Source organism: Rattus norvegicus, chromosome X, assembly GCF_021556685.1.
Source record: "Rattus norvegicus strain SHRSP/BbbUtx chromosome X, alternate assembly SHRSP_T2T, whole genome shotgun sequence".
Classification (NCBI taxonomy): domain Eukaryota; kingdom Metazoa; phylum Chordata; class Mammalia; order Rodentia; family Muridae; genus Rattus; species Rattus norvegicus.
Window position 1 is genome coordinate 112,054,248 of NC_141554.1, and position 21,781 is coordinate 112,076,028.

Consider the following 21,781-nt stretch of genomic DNA (forward strand, 5'->3'; position numbering starts at 1 on the left):
TTCCATGAACTTAGCTGAAGCCATTGACTCTTTCAACCTTTCTGTCCCCTTTGCAGACATAGATCTCTGAGCCTTGTGAAGCAAGGTGTGATATAGACATCCAATTTAGGGCTGAACACTCCAAGCTCTCCTATTCTCTTCCCATTAACCAGTTGTCGGTCTCTATTCCAATTGCTGTCTACTGCAAGGAGCAGCGTCTCTAATGAGGCTTGAGAGATGCACTGATCTATGGTTATAGCAATAAGTCATTGGGAAGCTATGGATTGTATCTTGTGGAGGGCCCTAAATTTAACCAAAAAGCAGTTAGCCACTATTGCACCAATGGGCAGATCTTACCAGGCAGGTATTGCTGTAGCTTAGAGTTCCCAACTGGACAGCAGACATATTGCACTGTCCAGTACCAGCCACGTTTGTCCATGGTCTGTGACTCAGGTGAGTTCAACAATAGGGTCTTAGTATCAAGTTCTGGAGGCTAGACAACCTAAGGTTTTTAGTATTTTACTAATCGTATGTTTATTAATTTTTCTCATGGCTTAATTGATTAGTTGTAGCCTTTGCCCATTTTCTATGACATCTTTTTATCCTTGGTGTATAAGCTCTCATTGAATATTAGTAGTATAAATTATTTGAAAGTTATATTTATAACCTAACATTTCTCTGCCGTGTTTTTATAATGTCTGTCAGATTATACAAATTACAGATTTTTACGTTAGTCAAATCTTTCCTTTTTTTATATAATGCCTGTTTTTAGTGTAAAACTTGAGCTTTCTCTATCCAAATTATAAAATTACTTATGTTTGTTTCTATATTTACATTTCATATTTTAACATTTAAAATTTAATGTAGCTGGAGGATTTTGGTTTATACATAGTATTAATATTTTTAACTCAAACCATTATCTGAATACTATTAAATTGTCTATTATTATATTATACTTTTTCATATTCTGAACTCTTTTATACATATATAAAAGTACATCTATAATATTTTTTGTTGTTGCAGTTAAGTCATACATTTTAATTACTGTGTCTTTATAGTATATTTCAAAAACTGGGGAGAAGTTTTTCCTTTTTAATATCCATTGTAGTTGTCTGACTTTTCCAGTGTCCTTTAGCAAGCATTTATGGTTTTGATCGTGTACATTTATCTTACTTAGGGTTTCTATTGCTGTGATGGACACCATGACCAAAGGCACTTTGAGGAGGAAAGGGATTATTTCTCCTACAGTTTCATGCTCTGTCATCCAAGGAAGTCGGGGCAGGGACCTGGAGGAGGAAGAAGCTGATACAGTGGCCATAGATGAGTACTGTGTGCTGGCTTGGTCCTCATGGCTTGCTCAGCCTGCTGTCTTCTGAAACCTAGGACCACCAGCCTGGGTATCGCCACCACAGTAGGCTGTTGCCTCTCCTATCAATCACTAGTTAAGAAAATATCCTGCAGGCTTAGCTGCCTACAGCCTGATCTTATGGAGATACTTTCTCAATTGGGGTTCCCTCCTCTCAGATGACTTTAGCTCGAGTCAGGTTGACATAAAGCTAACTAGCACAAAGGTCTTAAATATTTCTTGTTGATTTTGTCCTCATACATTTTATGGCTAAAATGAATGAGACTTGTTTCTTTAAAATTTCCAGCTATTTATTGGCATAAATGCAAAAGCTCTTGATTTGGGTTCCTTGCATTTCGTTGCACCTACAGCACTGACTTACTGATTGTCCTATTTCTCACTTGGCTTTTTTGGTATCTTAAAGAGTGTATCATTTCCAGTACTAAGCATTTTGACCATTCCTAATACATGTTCTTTCTCTGTGTGTATATATCTTAAAACCTTGAAGAAATATTGAATAACACCAGAAGTAGGCCTTTTAATATAATTTCTAAATTTAATAGAGATGCCTCATGTTTTATTACTATTTATTTTTGGAGGATGTCAGTTATTAAACTAAAGAAGTTTTATTAAGTTTCTAGGTTAAGAGGTAATAGTAGAGTGTTTGCTAACCACACAGAAAATTCTAACTGGAATTTAGAACAATTTTTTTAAAAATTTATAGTGAATATTAACTTTGATAGAATGATGTTCATTTCTTGAGATTGAGTGGCTTTTTACTTTATTAATACAGTGAATTTTGTTGAAGAATTATTAGAACTCCCTTGCATTTTTAAATGAACCTTATTTGGCTCTAAGATTTATTCATGTTCTGTTTTGATGATTTAAACAGTGTAGCAAGGTTCTCTGCAGCTGTTTTAAAAATATATTGATTTCAGAATTTCTTTTGCTTTTTTAGAGGCGTTATCTCATTATATAGCTCTACCTAGCCTGGAGCTCGCTATGTAGACCAGACTGCCCTGAAACTCACAGCGAGCTGCCTAATCTGGTCTCTCTAGTATTGGGATAAAAGGTGTGCACCACTACTAGGCACAGTTAAGATTTTCTTTTTTTGTGAATGCTAATTTTTAGATCAGTTTCACTTATGTTACATAATAGATTTTGTAGCAAACTCATCTTTTTCTATGCTCTGGAATATTTTACATTACATAGAAAGTTTGGGCAAACAAGATTATCAACACTTTTGGGTCTGCTGACTTCTGATGCTGGCAGCTCTCGGCTTATTATTTCCATTTTGTCTATTCAATTTTTTGCACATTTGAGTTTATTTTGGTAACATGTTTTCCGAGAGAGTTATCTATTTTGCCTCAGTTTATCTCATTCTATATAATGAATACCATAATGACTTTCATATCCATCTTTATCTATTATCTTTTATTTTTTATTATATTTATTTGTTGGAGGGTACACTTATGTGCCATACATCCATATGGAAGCCAGAGTACAAATTATGACATTCACTTCTCTCAACATGGGTTCCTACAATCGGGTTCAGGTCATCAGTCTTTATCCACTCAGCCATTTTGCCAGTCCATATATTTTTTTTCTCATCGATGTTTATTTGTGATTTTTTTATTACACTAAAATGTATTTTACTATTTCAATTAATTAACAAAGTGTTAATAGTCTAACACTATATAATGACTGTACTAAAATCAAATAGTGTTTAAATAGTGTTTATATCAGAAACAAAATGTTAGGTAGTTCATCAGTTAAAAATATCAAGAACTAACTTGGCTATGATGAATAAAGCTGCAGTAAAAAATTGATATGTAGATTTAAAAAAAAACATTTTCTCCTGGAAGAGGAAAACTGGGAGTGAATTCAAAAAGATAGTTTCTAAGCAGAAATGTTACCATCTAATTTGTTTTTAATCTTTTTAAAGTTGCGTGTTGTATCACAAGATGTGAAAATGAGCCTTCAGGAATTGGATGAACTTTATGTCATTTTTAAGGTACAGTTGTTCCTCTGTAATGAAAACTAACCTTTTAGCAGAATTTTATCAAAATTACTCTTAAATATTTTTATGTTTTAATGGACATGTTTAAAAGAAACCTTTTACTTTTTGTGATTTAATGATCTTCCTTTTTTATTTGTTTTTGCTAGAAAGAGCTGTTCATATCTTGTTATTGGTATTTGAGTTGTCCAGGACTGAAGCATCATGACCCCAGCCTGTCATATTTGGAACAATATCAGATTGACTGCCAGCAATTCAGAGTATTGTTTCACTTGTTGTGTCCCTGGGCTCATTCTGCAAACAGAGACTCTCTAGCTTTGTGGACATTCAGATTGTTGGATGAGAACTCTGATTGCCTTATAAACTTCAAAGAATTCTCCTCTGCAATCGGTAGGCTAATGCCCTTTCAGTTTCTAAATCAAGACATAAATATCCTTCCCACCTCCAAAAACCGTTTTATACTGCTGCCTATTGCTGATAATTTAGACAGATGTTTCACTAGTAATTTGGGGGCTAAAATGTGTTTGTTGCTAAACCTATGCATAAAGCTTTTTCATGGTTTATTTTTTATTTTACGTCCATTGGTGTTTGGCCTGCATATGTCTATATGAGGGTGTCGGGTCTTCAGGAACTAGAGCTGCAGACATTTATGAGCTATGATGTGGTTGCTGGAAACTGAACCTGGGTCCTCTGGAAGAGCAGCCACTGCTCTTATCCACGGAACCCTCTCTCCAGCCCCACATATTGGTCTCTTTTTGCCCCATCCCTCTCAAAGAACCCTGTTCATTGTGAATATTTTAATGATTTAAAAGGCAGGAAGAGAATGTCCAGGGTTTTTTTTCCACACCAGATATATAGATGCAAAGAAAGGATTTCTCCTCAGGTAAAAATCTATCCATGTAGCCTAGATAAGTGATACAGAAATAGCAAGTAAATGAGTTGTGCCTATAGTTGATGTTATAGGTTTTGTGTCTTTGGTTACCATGCCCTCCGAGCAATGGTTTCTTTTTGTGGGTTTTAAAGTTGCAGTTCTTTCCTCAAATGAATTGTAAACCCTCATTCAAAGAGAAAGGCAAATTTGAGGTTGAGAGAAAAGAGCCAGTTAAGGGAGCATGGTACGTCCCTGGCAGAGTGTTTTTGTTTGTGTTCGAAAGAGAGGAATCGAACTGAATGAGTGGTTTGTTTAACGGTTATCTTAAGGAACATAATGTTTTGGATCCTAATTCCTGGCTGCTTTGCCACACCAGATATATTTAGTCATTTGGTTGAAATCAGTTGAATATTTAGATAACATGATTTTTCTAATTGAATTTTACCAAACAGATATAATGTACAATGGAAGTTTTACTGAGAAGCTCAAGCTGCTTTTTAAGCTGCATATTCCTCCAGGTAAGAATTTAGCTGTCTTTACGGGTATAGAGTAAGAGCTCATTCCATTGTAACAGGCATCGTTGCATAGACAATTCTATTTTTTAAAAAAATAATTTCCCACTTGACACAAAGCTATTGTTTCATTATAACCTCAAGTAGTATCATAAGTATTTTTGCTGGTATGATATAGATATAAGTGGAATAAAATCATGGGAGAGATTCTGTATAACAGGTGGATCCTCGGTTTCCTATTAGTCACTTACTTATCTATATATGTATGTATAAATGTATGTGGTTTGATATAGTATCTCAATGTATCCTAAGCTGACCTCAGCCTCAGAAGTGCAAGTATAACAGGCATGTGTCATTATGTCCAGCTAGCTATATCTTAAATGATAACTTGTACAAGAATTATGTATCATTGAAATGTTGGGACAATGTTGAATTTCTGCTATCATGTCATTAGGATAGAGATTCACCGTAGGCAAATTACCAACTTGCAGATGGTGCAAATTATTCAGAGTATAGGACCAGATGGCAAGTATAGTAAATACTTACACAAAGAAGAACAAAAGCCATGGTGTTGAGTGTGTGCTATGTCATGTTATTCACGTTATATCCAATGGCAACCTTAGCTCCACATGCACATGAGCGCATATGAATGAAAGCATGCATAACCACACACATTATAAAATATATTTTATATGCACTCTCTTATTTTAGCCTCACAATCTCTGAAAAATTATGCCATCCTTCCAATTTTTACAAAAAGGAAACCGACAGTTGAGAAGATTCAAGTATATGGCAAATATCACATGGTTGATATGAGATCTATCTGATCCACAGCTCTTTTCTCCATTCTACTATACTTCCCCAAAGTTACTATTCCCTTTCAGAACTCGTAAAGTTCTTTCCACTGACCTAAGACAATTACTTCCAACATATCCCTGCTCTAAAAACAAAATATTACAAAAAGTAGCTTGAGTTGGGTAATTTATAAAAATCAAATAGCACTTCATAATTTGTCTAATGCTCTCCCTGGATTCCTTTTAAAGCTTTATAAATGCTTTTCAGGTTAGTAAGGAATCATTATTTAGCAGACAAAAAGATCAAAAACACCGTTACCTTTCAAACACTTGAATCACAAATACAATGTTAGAAACAAAAGATAAACCACATAATAACTGAATTATAAGAATAATTTTTGTTATTATGTTAGGTTACCATTTGAAGGCTTAATTTTTCCATTTCATGTATCTTTTTAGAGGAATTAAAAGTAGGAATATTAAATAGGAAATATTATGTTCCTGTTACATAACCAGTGGTAGGCAAAGCAAGGCACTCAGCTTCGTGTTTTACTTAGTAGTGCAGAAGTTTTAAACATGCTGAGGTTTTGTGTTTAGATGTGACCTAAATGCCAGATTTCCTTTTTTCAATGTGTAAGGAGGAGGTGCAACAGCTCTGCCTGGTACAAGAGAGTGGAAGGCTTCCATTGATAAAGGAGCAGGTCATTGCCAGGAGGGGTCATGGAGATGTTTTTTTTCCTAATTTCTATTTTTGTTTTTTGGAGGGGAAGTTAGGGTAGAGGGAAAATATAGAAGGACTGGGAAATGAGTGGGATTGTGGTGCATGATGTCAAATTCCCAAAGAAGCTATTAAAAATTATAATTAAAAAGAGTTAAGACTTTTTTTAAAAAAAAGTAAAACAAGTAGGCTACCCCTGCTCCAGTATGATGGCCCTGGGTATCAAATGTACTCCCTGGGTTTTATAAAAGAGCCCATGAAGGTAGAAAGGAATAGTAGTAGTGAAAGAGAGAACATTGCAGGAAAGGAAGTGTGAAGATGAATTTGATCAAATATATGATGTTCTCAAGCAATAAAAGAAGGAAAGCACAAGGAAGAGAAATCAGAAAACTCAAAGTGATCAAATGCTTATTGGGTGTACAGCAGAGCAGAGCAATAGTATTTCCACACACGTCATCTAATTTCTGCTCTTTAACCTGTCTGTCCTTTGTTGCTAGTAAATGTGAATTTGGGTTATATGTTTTCAGCTTATACTGAAGTGATATCTAAGACTTCTTCAAAAGGTGATGAGCTTTCAACAGAAGAATTACTTTATTTCAGTCAGCTCCAAGGTAAATATTTGTTTAACCTTATAACAAAATCTGGCTTGTTTTGAGTTGGGTCTTGCTGTATTGGGCTCCAGTGATCCTCGTGCCTCAGTCTTCCGGTAGCTAGGACTAAGGACATCCTGATTGCTTACTCGTGGCAATCTTCCTGAGCCACTGCACTTTCACTGTTTGATACCACACTAGCAAAGCCTCTAAATATTTGACCGATCAGACTGTATTTCACAATTTTTCTGTTTTGAAATTTCTTATGAAAGAATTTTAAAAATAGTATTTATAATATATTTTGTATTTAATTTTATTAAAGGAATCTCTATGTTATATCATATCATGTTTATGCTTTGATAAAGGACAATGAAGCCAATCAGATCTTTGATGATTTATAAGTCAGAGCTTTTATTTAAAACTGTAGGGATGATTGTGCTTTCTGACATAAATTGGAAGTAATACACACTTGTATGTGTCATTTGCTTTATTTTCATAGATATGTAATGGTCTTATAGAGAAAATTTATGTGTGCATGTCTATATTTGGTTGCTATATATAAAGTAAGTATTATAAAAACCGAAAAATTATCTATTTAATTCTTGCAACTCTACATATAAGGGCGTCGAGTACAGAAACAAGTGATTTGTACAGCATTTCACAACGAGTTGTTACCATACTTGGGACTTGTGGCTTCTTCTTCAGACTCCCATTATGTGAGGAGTCTTCCTCCCAGTAATAAAAGTAATACCACTTAATTTGAAAGCAGTCAAATAAGGAAACTATCACTCAGAAACAAGTACTGGTGCATTGTTCTCTAGGATAGTTTTAATATTAATATACAGTGTTCTTTTACTATGAATGTCTCTAATACTTTATATTCTCATGTTAGGAGGTCAGGTTACATAATTGCTTTGGTGGGTAAAAAAACTAAGTGCTTATAAGTTTTTGTACAAAATAGTACTTTACTTTTGAAAGATACCTGTTAAACAGTTTAAAATGTGAATTACCCTCTTTCCATTTTAGTTTCTAAGCCTGCAGATGGGAAGGAAACAGAATTGGGAAGAAAAAGCCCTGAGAAAGGTACTATGATAACAATCTAGGAATATCATTCAATTTAATAAATTATTCATTCTATAAGGAGGGATAGCTGAAAAGAGGGGAGGGAAGGTAGAGGTTTTTAAAGGCTGTAGATGTATCCCAATGAAGGTTTTACTTACATCATGTTAATATAACAATTTCTTTCTTCTTATGATACTTCCATCTCAGAAGTTATAAAAATATAACACTGAGTGATCCATATTCATTTATATCATTTTAAATATTTTATTTTAATTACAAAATAATAGGTATTGTTTATGGCTGGAATTCAGATAGTATGTAGTCTTTCTTACCCCCAGATAAGCCTATCCAGAAGTAAAGATTGTAATATTTTTGGCTATATCCTTTTCAGACTTGTTTCTTTTTATACATAAACATGTAGGCATATCTCTTTTTAAATTATCCACAAACAGTCGTCTGAGTGCTATTTTCTTATTTTGTAGTATATCATGGGTAATTTTTCATGTCTATTCATTTACTCTTTTGACTTTGAATGGGAACAGAACATTTCATGATTTAATTGTTAAGACTTTTTTCAATCAGTAGCTCAATACTGATGGACATTTAATATGTTTCCAATTATTTTTACTGCAAACTATGATGCCAAAAATTGACATATAAATTTCAGGACAATTTAAGAAATATCTCGTTAAAATAAGATAAATACAGAGAAGTATAAGAATATTGAATAAAGTAGAATGCACACTTGATATTTTAATAGAGACTATGACATTATTCATTTAAAGCTCATCACTCATTTTAAAACATTTAATTAAAAGTAATTCCCAAAGACCTAGTTGAACATAACTCCTCCACTATTTTACTCAGCTTTCAAGAAATTTAAATAAGAATTTAAAGGTCACAGAAATATCATCTTAACTGAACCCTTTAAACAAATGAATCAATAAGCAGTGTTTTTAATTTTTGAAAAAGAGCTACCATTAATGACTTTCATATGTGCATATGAAGAACTGCATATAGAAAATATTAAGCATAATAGGATATATGGGTGTGTAGCTACATGAAATTTATCGTGGGATCAGAGCATGCTCTTTTAATCTAAATACATCATCTTCCCTCTTTGCTCATATTTTTGCTCTTCCCCAAGTTTCCCAAAGTAAAAATTTTGGTCTAAATCAGTGGTTCTCAACCTTCCTAATTGTGGTGGCTTGAATATGCTTGTCCCATGAGAAATGACACTATTAAGAGGTATGGCCTTTCCCGGAAGGGGCGGCACAGGTCTTCCTGGTTGCTGCCGCTGCAGAGAGACTCTGGGCAGCACCCCACGAGCGAACCTGAGCCTCGGGACCACAGGTAAGACCAACTTTTCTGCTGCAAGAAAGCTGCCTGGTGAGCTTGGGACACACGGAAGCAGAATTCCTGTAGGACCGGGCACGTTCTGTGTTTACCGGAAGTCCCACACCCGCGGATCCCGGCCTGCAGCAGCTCTCTGCTCCCAGACCCGGTGAGAGAGAGACCCAACCGCCTGGTCAGGTGGGCACTCCTGAGGCTGCAGAGCGGAAGAGACCACCAACACTGCTCACCCCTGCCCACATCCCTGGCCCAAGAGGAAACTGTATAAGGCCTCTGGACTCCCGTGGGGGAGGGCCCAGGAGCGGCAGGACCCCTGCCTGAGACACCGCGGAACCTGAAAGAAACAGACCAGATAAACAGTTCTCTGCACCCAAATCCCGTGGGAGGGAGAGCTAAACCTTCAGAGAGGCAGACAAGCCTGGGAAACCAGAAGAGACTGCTCCCTGCACACACATCTCGGACGCCAGAGGAAAAAGCCAAAGACCATCTGGAACCCTGGTGCACTGAAGCTCCCGGAAGGGGCGGCACAGGTCTTCCTGGTTGCTGCCGCTGCAGAGAGCCCGTGGGCAGCACCTCACGAGCGAACTTGAGCCTCAGGACCACAGGTAAGACCAACTTTTCTGCTGCAAGAAAGCTGCCTGGTGAACTCAAGACACAGGCCCACAGGAACAGCTGAAGACCTGTAGAGAGGAAAAACTACACGCCCGAAAGCAGAACACTCTGTCCCCATAACTGACTGAAAGAGAGGAAAACAGGTCTACAGCACTCCTGACACGCAGGCTTATAGGACAGTCTAGCCACTGTCAGAAATAGCAGAACAAAGTAACACTAGAGATAATCTGATGGCGAGAGGCAAGCGCAGGAACCCAAGCAACAGAAACCAAGACTACATGGCACCATCGGAGCCCAATTCTCCCATCAAAACAAACATGGAATATCCAAACACACCAGAAAAGCAAGATCTAGTTTCAAAATCATTTTTGATCATGATGCTGGAGGACTTCAAGAAAGACGTGAAGAACTCCCTTAGAGAACAAGTAGAAGCCTACAGAGAGGAATCGCAAAAATGCCTGAAAGAATTCCAGGAAAACATAAATAAACAAGCAGAAGCCCATAGAGAGGAGACACAAAAATCCCTGAAAGAATTCCAGGAAAACACAATCAAACAGTTGAAGGAATGGAGGATGGAAATAGAAGCAATCAAGAAAGAACACAGGGAAACAGCCCTGGATATAGAAAACCAAAAGAAGAGACAAGGAGCTGTAGATACAAGCTTCACCAACAGAATACAAGAGATGGAAGAGAGAATCTCAGGAGCAGAAGATTCCATAGAGATCATTGACTCAACTGTCAAGGATAATGTAAAGCGGAAAAAGCTACTGGTCCAAAACATACAGGAAACCCAGGACTCAATGAGAAGATCAAACCTAAGGATAATAGGTATAGAAGAGAGTGAAGACTCCCAGCTCAAAGGACCAGTAAATATCTTCAACAAAATCATAGAAGAAAACTTCCCTAACCTAAAAAAAGAGATACCCATAGACATACAAGAAGCCTACAGAACTCCAAATAGATTGGACCAGAAAAGAAACACCTCCCGTCACATAATTGTCAAAACACCAAACGCACAAAATAAAGAAAGAATATTAAAAGCAGTAAGGGGAAAAGGTCAAGTAACATATAAAGGCAGACCTATCAGAATCACACCAGACTTCTCGCCAGAAACTATGAAGGCCAGAAGATCCTGGACTGATGTCATACAGACCCTAAGAGAACACAAATGCCAGCCCAGGTTACTGTATCCAGCAAAACTCTCAATTAACATTGATGGAGAAACCAAGATATTCCATGACAAAACCAAATTTACACAATATCTTTCTACAAATCCAGCACTACAAAGGATAATAATTGGTAAAGCCCAACATGAGGAGGCAAGCTATACCCTAGAAGAAGCAAGAAACTAATCGTCTTGGCAACAAAACAAAGAGAATGAAAGCACACAAACATAACCTCACATCCAAATATGAATATAACGGGAAGCAATACTCACTATTCCTTAATATCTCTCAATATCAATGGCCTCAACTCCCCAATAAAAAGACATAGATTAACAAACTGGATACACAACGAGGACCCTGCATTCTGCTGCCTACAGGAAACACACCAGACAAAGACAGACACTACCTCAGAGTGAAAGGCTGGAAAACAACTTTCCAAGCAAATGGTCAGAAGAAGCAAGCTGGAGTAGCCATTCTAATATCAAATAAAATCAATTTCCAACTAAAAGTCATCAAAAAAGATAAGGAAGGACACTTCATATTCATCAAAGGAAAAATCCACCAAGATGAACTCTCAATCCTAAATATCTATGCCCCAAATACAAGGGCACCTACATATGTAAAAGAAACCTTACTAAAGCTCAAAACACACATTGCACCTCACACAATAATAGTGGGAGATTTCAACACCCCACTCTCATCAATGGACAGATCATGGAAACAGAAATTAAACAGTGATGTCGATAGACTAAGAGAAGTCATGAGCCAAATGGACTTAACAGATATTTATAGAACATTCTATCCTAAAGCAAAAGGATATACCTTCTTCTCAGCTCCTCATGGCACTTTCTCCAAAATTGACCATATAATTGGTCAAAAAACGGGCCTCAACAGGTAAAGAAAGATAAAAATAATCCCATGCGTGCTATCGGACCACCACGGCCTAAAACTGGTCTTCAATAACAATAAGGGAAGAATGCCCACATATACGTGGAAATTGAACAATGCTCTACTCAATGATAACCTGGTCAAGGAAGAAATAAAGAAAGAAATTAAAAACTTTTTAGAATTTAATGAAAATGAAGGTACAACATACCCAAACTTATGGGACACAATGAAAGCTGTGCTAAGAGGAAAACTCATAGCGCTGAGTGCCTGCAGAAAGAAACAGGAAAGAGCATATGTCAGCAGCTTGACAGCACACCTAAAACCTCTAGAGCAAAAAGAAGCAAATACACCCAGGAGGAGTAGAAGGCAGGAAATAATCAAACTCAGAGCTGAAATCAACCAAGTAGAAACAAAAAGGACCATAGAAAGAATCAACAGAACCAAAAGCTGGTTCTTTGAGAAAATCAACAAGATAGATAAACCCTTAGCCAGACTAACGAGAGGACACAGAGAGTGCGTCCAAATTAACAAAATCAGAAATGAAAAGGGAGACATAACTACAGATTCAGAGGAAATTCAAAAAATCATCAGATCTTACTATAAAAACCTATATTCAACAAAACTTGAAAATCTTCAGGAAATGGACAATTTCCTAGACAGATACCAGGTATCGAAGTTAAATCAGGAACAGATAAACCAGTTAAACAACCCCATAACTCCTAAGGAAATAGAAGCAGTCATTAAAGGTCTCCCAACCAAAAAGAGCCCAGGTCCAGACGGGTTTAGTGCAGAATTCTATCAAACCTTCATAGAAGACCTCATACCAATATTATCCAAACTATTCCACAAAATTGAAACAGATGGAGCACTACCGAATTCCTTCTACGAAGCCACAATTACTCTTATACCTAAACCACACAAAGACACAACAAAGAAAGAGAACTTCAGACCAATTTCCCTTATGAATATCGACGCAAAAATACTCAATAAAATTCTGGCAAACCGAATTCAAGAGCACATCAAAACAATCATCCACCATGATCAAGTAGGCTTTATCCCAGGCATGCAGGGATGGTTTAATATACGGAAAACCATCAACGTGATCCATTATAGAAACAAACTGAAAGAACAGAACCACATGATCATTTCATTAGATGCTGAGAAAGCATTTGACAAAATTCAACACCCCTTCATGATAAGAGTCCTGGAAAGAATAGGAATTCAAGGCCCATACCTAAACATAGTAAAAGACATATACAGCAAACCAGTTGCTAACATTAAAGTAAATGGAGAGAAACTTGAAGCAATCCCACTAAAATCAGGGACTAGACAAGGCTGCCTACTCTCTCCCTACTTATTCAATATAGTTCTTGAAGTTCTAGCCAGAGCAATCAGACAACAAAAGGAGATCAAGGGGATACAGATCGGAAAAGAAGAGGTCAAAATATCACTATTTGCAGATGACATGATAGTATATTTAAGTGATCCCAAAAGTTCCACCAGAGAACTACTAAAGCTGATAAACAACTTCAGCAAAGTGGCTGGGTATAAAATTAACTCAAATAAATCAGTTACCTTCCTCTATACAAAAGAGAAACAAGCCGAGAAAGAAATTAGGGAAACGACACCCTTCATAATAGACCCAAATAATATAAAGTACCCCGGTGTGACTTTAACCAAGCAAGTAAAAGATCTGTACAATAAGAACTTCAAGACACTGAGGAAAGAAATTGAAGAAGACCTCAGAAGATGGAAAGATCTCCCATGCTCATGGATTGGCAGGATTAATATAGTAAAAATGGCCATTTTACCAAAAGCAATCTACAGATTCAATGCAATCCCCATCAAAATACCAATCCACTTCTTCAAAGAGTTAGACAGAACAATTTGCAAATTCATCTGGAATAACAAAAAACCCAGGATAGCTAAAGCTATCCTCAACAATAAAAGGACTTCAGGGGGAATCACTATCCCTGAACTCAAGCAGTATTACAGAGCAATAGTGATAAAAACTGCATGGTATTGGTACAGAGACAGACAGATAGACCAGTGGAATAGAATTGAAGACCCAGAAATGAACCCACATACCTATGATCACTTGATTTTTGACAAAGGAGCCAAAACCATCCAATGGAAAAAAGATAGCATTTTCAGCAAATGGTGCTGGTTCAACTGGAGGGCAACATGTAGAAAAATGCAGATCGATCCATGCTTATCACCCTGTACAAAGCTTAAGTCCAAGTGGATCAAGGACCTCCACATCAAACCAGACACACTCAAACTAATAGAAGAAAAACTAGGGAAGCATCTGGAACACATGGGCACTGGAAAAAATTTCCTGAACAAAACACCAATGGCTTATGCTCTAAGACCAAGAATCGACAAATGGGATCTCATAAAACTGCAAAGCTTCTGTAAGGCAAAGGACACTGTGGTTAGGACAAAACGGCAACCAACAGATTGGGAAAAGATCTTTACCAATCCTACAACAGATAGAGGCCTTATATCCAAAATATACAAAGAACTCAAGAAGTTAGACCGCAGGGAAACAAATAACCCTATTAAAAAATGGGGTTCAGAGCTAAACAAAGAATTCACAGCTGAGGAATGCCGAATGGCTGAGAAACACCTAAAGAAATGTTCAACATCTTTAGTCATAAGGGAAATGCAAATCAAAACAACCCTGAGATTTCACCTCACACCAGTGAGAATGGCTAAGATCAAAAACTCAGGTGACAGCAGATGCTGGCGAGGATGTGGAGAAAGAGGAACACTCCTCCATTGTTGGTGGGATTGCAGACTGGTAAAACCATTCTGGAAATCAGTCTGGAGGTTCCTCAGAAAATTGGACATTGAACTGCCTGAGGATCCAGCTATACCTCTCTTGGGCATATACCCAAAAGATTCCTCAACATACAAAAGAGACACGTGCTCCACTATGTTCATCGCAGCCTTATTTATAATAGCCAGAAACTGGAAAGAACCCAGATGCCCTTCAACAGAGGAATGGATTCAGAAAATGTGGTACATCTACACAATGGAATATTACTCAGCTATCAAAAACAACGAGTTTATGAAATTCGTAGGCAAATGGTTGGAACTGGAAAATATCATCCTGAGTGAGCTAACTCATTCACAGAAAGACATACATGGTATGCACTCATTGATAAGTGGCTATTAGCCCAAATGCTTGAGTTACCCTAGATGCCTAGAACACATGAAACTCAAGACGGATGATCAAAATGTGAATGCTTCACTCCTTCTTTAAATGAGGAAAAAGAATACCCTTGGCAGGGAAGGGAGAGGCAAAGATTAAAACAGAGACTGAAGGAACACCCATTCAGAGCCTGCCCCACATATGACCCATACATATACAGCCACCCAATTAGAGAAGATGGACGAAGCAAAGAAGTGCAGGCCTACAGGAACCGGATGTAGATCGCTCCTGAGAGACACAGCCAGAATACAGCAAATACAGAGGCGAATGCCAGCAGCAAACCACTGAACTGAGAATAGGCCCCCGTTGAAGGAATCAGAGAAAGAACTGGAAGAGCTTGAAGGGGCTCGAGACCCCATATGTACAACAATGCCAAGCAACCAGAGCTTCCAGGGACTAAGCCACTACCTAAAGACTATACATGGACTGACCCTGGACTCTGACCCCATAGGTAGCAATGAATATCCTAGTAAGAGCACCAGTGGAAGGGGAAGCCCTGGGTCCTGCTAAGACTGAACCCCCAGTGAACTAGACTATGGGGGGAGGGCGGCAATGGGTGCAGGGTTGTGAGGGGGACACACATAAGGAAGGAAAGGGGGGAGGGGGATGTTTGCCCGGAAACCGGGAAAGGGAATAACACTTGAAATGTATATAAGAAATACTCAAGTTAATAAAAAAAAAAGAGGTATGGCCTTAATGGAGGAGGGGTGGCCTTGTTAGAGGACTTGTGTCACTATGGGGGTTGGCTTTAAGGCCTCCTAGTGCTCAAAGTCCCTGCTGCTCAAGCTCCAGCCCGGATGGAATCAGAGCCTCCTCTTGGCTGCCTTCAAATTAAGATGAAGAACTCTTGGCTCCTCCAGCACCAGTCTGTCTGCACATTTCTCTGCTTCCCACCTCTGGACTGAACCTCGGAACCTGTAAGCCAGCCCTAATTAAATGTTGTCCTTATAACAGTTGCATTGGTTATGGTGTGGGCTGCCCATAGCCGTAAAACCCTAAGAGAACTTCCTAACTGATTTTTGTTACTGTTATGAAACCTAATGTAAGTATGTGTGTTTTCCAATAGTCTCAGGCAACCCCTTTGAAAAGGTTGTTTGACTCCCACTCCAAAGGGGTCACAACCCACAGGTTGAGAGCCACTGATCTAAATGGAATTGGAAAATGTATTCTGAAGACCAGTGAGTGAGATCAAAGCTAAATTCAGATGATGTCCTGGACTGAAAGAGATGGGCTCTTTTACCTTGGTGAAATAACTTTTGGTTTCAGGGATTCTTTTTGAAATTTGGGAAAATGTTGTGAGCTGTTCATTACAAAATTGCGTATTTCTTTCATTCAGGCAAAGGAAAAATTGATATTCAAGCCTATTTAAGTCAATGGCAAGATGAACTTCTCAAAAAAGAAGAGAACATTAAAGATTTACCAAGAATGAATCAGGTATTCGTTTTTTCAATTCAATTTTCTCAGTGAAAATTCTTAATTTTTTTTATTAATGTGAGTGCATGATGCCCATGGTTCAGTCACCAATATCACAAAAGAAAAAGAAAGAAAAATAAAATAACATATACTATTACAAAAGAGTTAACTAATCCACAGGTTATCATCTTTATAAGATGCAGGTATCATTAAAGAGGTGAACAATTTTTAAATTATTTTATACTGTATACACTTAAATGTATTTTTGTTCTATAAGAAATCTTGTACATAGGACATATTTCCAACATCAAAACATATGTTTACCAAGTACACATTAAGTTGTCTACCAGATGTCAAATCTATTGCTAGTTACTAAGAAATTACTAAGATAGAGCTCACTTTAGTACCCAGTGATCTTGTAGTTGACACTACGTAGGCAGTACTAAGGACTAGTATAAATATGATCTAAATTGATCTCTTTCTTACACATTGCCCATATGTTTTTATATTCTTTAACAAAAGACCAAGTGATGCTCTCATACTGAAGTTTTCCCGAACTTTGCAAAAACAACTATCAAATAGCTTAGCGTGTCTTAATGGACTTTCCAGTTTGATAGTTAAATGAATCCTTTATAAAATAAGTATATGGTATATTTATTTTTCAATCTTTATAAATGATTGAAATATGTTATGAATGTAATATGAAAAGGAAGGAGGAAAGCATTTTATAACACATTTTATGAAATATTATTTGTACTTGTTTTATATACATATTAACCTTTAATGTTAGATGACTGAATTGTAGAACACTTGGGTTTGAATAGCCTTTTTTTTTTTTTTTTGGAACTGGGGACCGAACCCAGGGCCTTGCGCTTGCTAGGCAAGCGCTCTACCACTGAGCTAAATCCCCAACCCCGTTTGAATAGCTTTTAAATTGACAAGTGTTTACTAGGAATATCTAGAATTTTCTGGGGACAGTTAGCAGAAATACTAGATTTTCTTAACTTTGGCCCCATGTGTGCCTTTAAAGATAAGCACATCCGAAGGGATTTCTTAGATTCCTTTCACTACTAAGTAGGTCTCAAAAAGTCATTCTTCCCCAAAGTTAAATCACCTTTGTTTAGTGCCCAGTGTAGCCTTTTGAGATCAGATGAAGTCCATAACCCTTTTCTTAAAATTGGTTGATGAAAATTGCATGGAGGAAAACACAGAATTTTGAATAACCAAAATTGTCACCCAGCACTAAATAATCCTGGCAAGCCAGGATATTTAGTACCAATAAACCTGCCAGAGATTAGTTTGGATATGGTAGTCTTTGATTAGGCAATGTGTGAGATGGCTTTAGTGGCATGTTCTTCCATGGTTCATACTTACTTTTCTTGAGCAAAGATGTATCATGGATTCAGTTCTATGGTGAAGGTTATGTACTATAAATTTTATACAGGATGGTATCCACTTTTGAGTTCCACTTATATTTGCTAAATCTAACGTTAAAACATTCCATTTCCAACTTGTGTCTTCTAGTCACAATTTATTCAGTTTTCAAAGACCCTGTATAATTTATTTCATGAGGACCCCGAAGAAGAGGCGCTATATCAAGCCATTGCTATTGTAACCAACCTTCTTCTCAGGATGGAAGAAGTTGGAAGGAAACTCCATAGCCCGGCGTCATCAGCCAAAGGACTGTCCAGTGTAGCCTGTGATTCTGGACCCAGTGAGGGAAACACAGAGAGCAGTGTGAAGAAAGATCCTTCCTCTCCCAGAGAAGAACATCAGTGGTCCTTTGCATTCGAGCAGATTCTTGCTTCCCTGTTAAACGAACCGGCCCTGGTGAGGTTTTTTGAGAGACCCTTAGATTTAAAAGCCAAGCTAGAAAAGGCGAAAAGCTCCCAGTTAAGGTCTAGAACCAAGATGTAAATCTCTGCCGTCCTCCGGTTTGCTAAGATTCCTGTTCTATCAGCCTGGCTCCTGGGAATACTTCTCAGGAATAGATTGCATTACCAATGTGCTCCGGGGCAGAAGAGAAAGACACTCAGAAGCACAATGGTTCATTGCTTTGTATTAATTGCACTTTAAAAAATTCTCCCACTCTATGTCACAAGATAAGCATCATCAGGGTCACATGCTCCGTGGAACCACCAGAGGGCGCCACCATATCACTTTAGTGAGTCACTCACAAGTTTGTACTGCTGTTTCCATGAGATTACTGGTGTTTCAAAAGGTGATGATGTATTTATTTTAATGCTGTCATAGCATATTGGTAAGCTTTGTTTTTCAAATCGCCCCAGTCCTATAAAACCACCTTAGAAAACTGGACTTCAGAACTATAGCCTTAATTATCTAGGAAGTTGCCTTTTAGGGCCCTGATTCCCAAGTTCTATAACTGAAAGATTAACTTCTAAAATGTAATTTTATTCAGGACAGTAATACATGGTTTTTAAAATCAACTTCTTCATTCTCTGTTCCTGAGGGATTAAGCACTTGGAGGTTAACACTATTAACTCTGTTGCTGATAATGCAAATCAGGAAGTCTAAATTCTGGGCTGATATAAAGAAAAACAACACTAGATTTAGACTTAAATCAGATAAAGCCAGCATTTTGAAAAACAAGAAAAGGTTAGGAGACAGTTCAGTTGACTATCTAGCTCTTTCAGTTAGACTGAGATATAACTACAAATTGTTTATGGCTTTTGTTTCAGAATAGCGTGTGATTGCTTGTGTCCCAGCCTTATGTTTTTAATTTTCACTGGTTGTGTTTTAATTTGTAGTAGGTAGTGCGGAACAGCTACACTAAGATTGAATTGCTGTACTAGTCTGGCAAGCATGTGAAGTATACTTCATGTAATACTCACTAAGGTACTATGTGGAATTGCCAGCACCTACCTTAAAAAGGTTCGACTTAGATGTGCAATTTTTACACACTTTATGCTTCTTCTATGGCGGTCCATGTAAATATATATGGACTTTGATAGCACTTTAAAAAGAACAAAACAAAAAACAAGCAAACCACGTGGACCTGTCCTATCTTCTGCCATTTTTAACGAATACTTTATTTAGCAGTTGTCCTGGGAAATGGGGCAGGAACCATCATGTGGAGCTTGTGTCTCCACACTAGACTTTGATTTCAAGCCGTTGCCTTGGCTAGAAGGAAAACAATGAAAGGGTAGCCCTCCTTCATGGTGACCAAAGTCTCCCTTTGTGGGAAGGAATTGGTGTGGTCTGCCTTCCACGAGAACGTACCGTGAATAAAACCGAGCCGTGTTGCCATACTGCATACTATTTTCAAGGAAGTTAAGCACTTCTCACATTTTGTCTTTGAAAATTCCTGAGTTGGATGTGGTCAAATGCTGGTAGTGTCTTTAAGGTTTGATTATGCTGCCTTTTCAAGGAAATAACTATTTAAAAGAGATAGTGTAAAACTAAGCCTTTCTGCCTCAATTCAGAAATGATTAGCTAAAATATGTCCCCGTTTTCAATTTTAGTTAATAGTCTATGTGAGAACCATCACACATCTGTCATTATGCAATGATTGTTAAATTATACGACAATAGCTCTAGAAAAACATATGCTCCGTGCTTGTATACAAAGACACTGTTATACACACTTGGTTAATATTTTGTCAGTTGTATTTACAACACATACTTTCTTAAGAGAATATGTTGTTAATTTTTGATATTATTTTAGAGTCAAAATTGTAAAGATGACTGAATATTGTATTTTAGTCTAGATTAATTAACTACTTAAAGAGATTTTTGAGTTTCAAGAAGATTATAAATGAAGGTTAGCAAGACAACAATGTATTTTCTGAGTCTCCAAGAGAAGTGAAACATGTTATAGTTTTGTAGCTGCTGCCTTGTTAAGCAAATGATTATTATGAGTCACAATATTCAAAATATTTTGTTGTGTCAAACTGGACCAGTGCACTAACGCCTTTTACATTAAATGTTATAAGATGACGTGTCTTTATAAAGCTAAGTATTAAAAATCTATTATGTTAAATATGAACTGTTTATTAAAAAGCCAAATGTTGTTTTGGTTTTTTTTGGGGGGGGTTCTTTTTTTCGGAGCTGGGGACCGAACCCAGGGCCTTGCGCTTCCTAGGTAAGCGCTCTACCACTGAGCTAAATCCCCAGCCCCCAAATGTTGTTTTATTATGCATTTTACTTACACATAACTGAAAGATCACTTGAGGGTATCCTTTCTACGTCAGTGTAGGGTCTAGCTGTAAGAAAACCAGAACTTGTTCCCTAATAGTTTAGGCAGGAAACTGTTTATCACTGGATAGTAAGTGGCTTGTATAATTATTGAAAGACCAGCTTAGTTGAACTTTCAATTATAAGTTCCAAGACCACGCCCCTCCCAGGCTACCAGGAAAGTTGTTAATTCTTGTCCGGAAACGTGATTTGCTTGCAAATGGATGCCTAGTTCCTTACCCCTCACCACCCATGCACTCCCAACTAAATTGTAGCGAAACAGCCAAACATCTTCATAGACATCTTCAGCAGTAGAGATGTCAGAAGTCCAGAATGATGATGGTAAAGGAATACGGGAATTGTGCTTTTCCCTTCTGAAGTCCAGCAGACACGCTCATAGACCGGAATGGATCCTTTGAACTGTGTGAGGATTTACCCCTTCTCGTGCTGCATAATAAATTAGTATAATACACATTTAGTAACTAATTATTTTAGTATGTCATCACTAGGGACTCAGCCTAGCTAGGTCCTCTGGGTAGGATTATGAGGCTGTGACCTAGGGATAATCTAGACTGGTTCTCAGGTAGAGTTTCGGTTGGGGAAGAAGTCTACTTCCAAGTCTCTATGTCCTTTCTATCTAGGTCTGAAAGCACAGCCTCTTACAGGTGGCGAAGCTCAGCTGCTAAAGGCTACACACAATTCCACAGATGACTTTAGCATCTGTAGGTCTTGAGATAAAAAGATAAAAGGCCAGCCTCCAGAGTGAGTCTTCTGGGAAGAGTATCTTAGATCTGACGTAACCCCAATAGCGGTGCCCCTGCCTTTGCCATGTGCTTTTGATGAAAAAAAAACAACAAGTAATCAGTGCTGCCTGTGCTTAAGGGGAGAGGATTTCAGAAAAGCAAGATCAGCGGGCAGAGGTTAGGAGAGGTGCCCCCGAGAGCCCTAGAATCTACCTGCCGCCAGTGTCGATCTGTGTCATTTTCTATGTTACTTCTTTCTTTCACCACACACCACGCCCTTCTAATATATTTATAAATAATAGGTAATA

The 21,781-nt window shown here is 37.6% G+C and overlaps 1 protein-coding gene across 2 annotated transcripts in view; it reads left to right on the forward strand.

Annotated features, from left to right (window-relative positions):
* Tbc1d8b (TBC1 domain family member 8B) overlaps window positions 1-20,562 on the forward strand; it is an 87,940-nt gene extending 67,378 nt beyond the window's left edge. The window contains exons 15-21 of one of the 2 annotated variants that reach the window (XR_015646282.1): window positions 1,157-3,338; window positions 3,491-3,731; window positions 4,665-4,730; window positions 6,764-6,847; window positions 7,853-7,909; window positions 16,461-16,558; window positions 18,062-20,562. Coding sequence is in view for 1 of the 2 variants with exons in the window: in NM_001401137.1 (NP_001388066.1) it covers window positions 3,270-3,338; window positions 3,491-3,731; window positions 4,665-4,730; window positions 6,764-6,847; window positions 7,853-7,909; window positions 16,461-16,558; window positions 18,062-18,454 (1,008 nt within the window). In the remaining variant the exon portion in view is untranslated. The remainder of the gene's footprint in view (window positions 1-1,156; window positions 3,339-3,490; window positions 3,732-4,664; window positions 4,731-6,763; window positions 6,848-7,852; window positions 7,910-16,460; window positions 16,559-18,061) is intronic. The other variant, NM_001401137.1, reaches the window with a different exon arrangement.
* The last annotated feature ends 1,219 nt before the right edge of the window (window positions 20,563-21,781 follow it).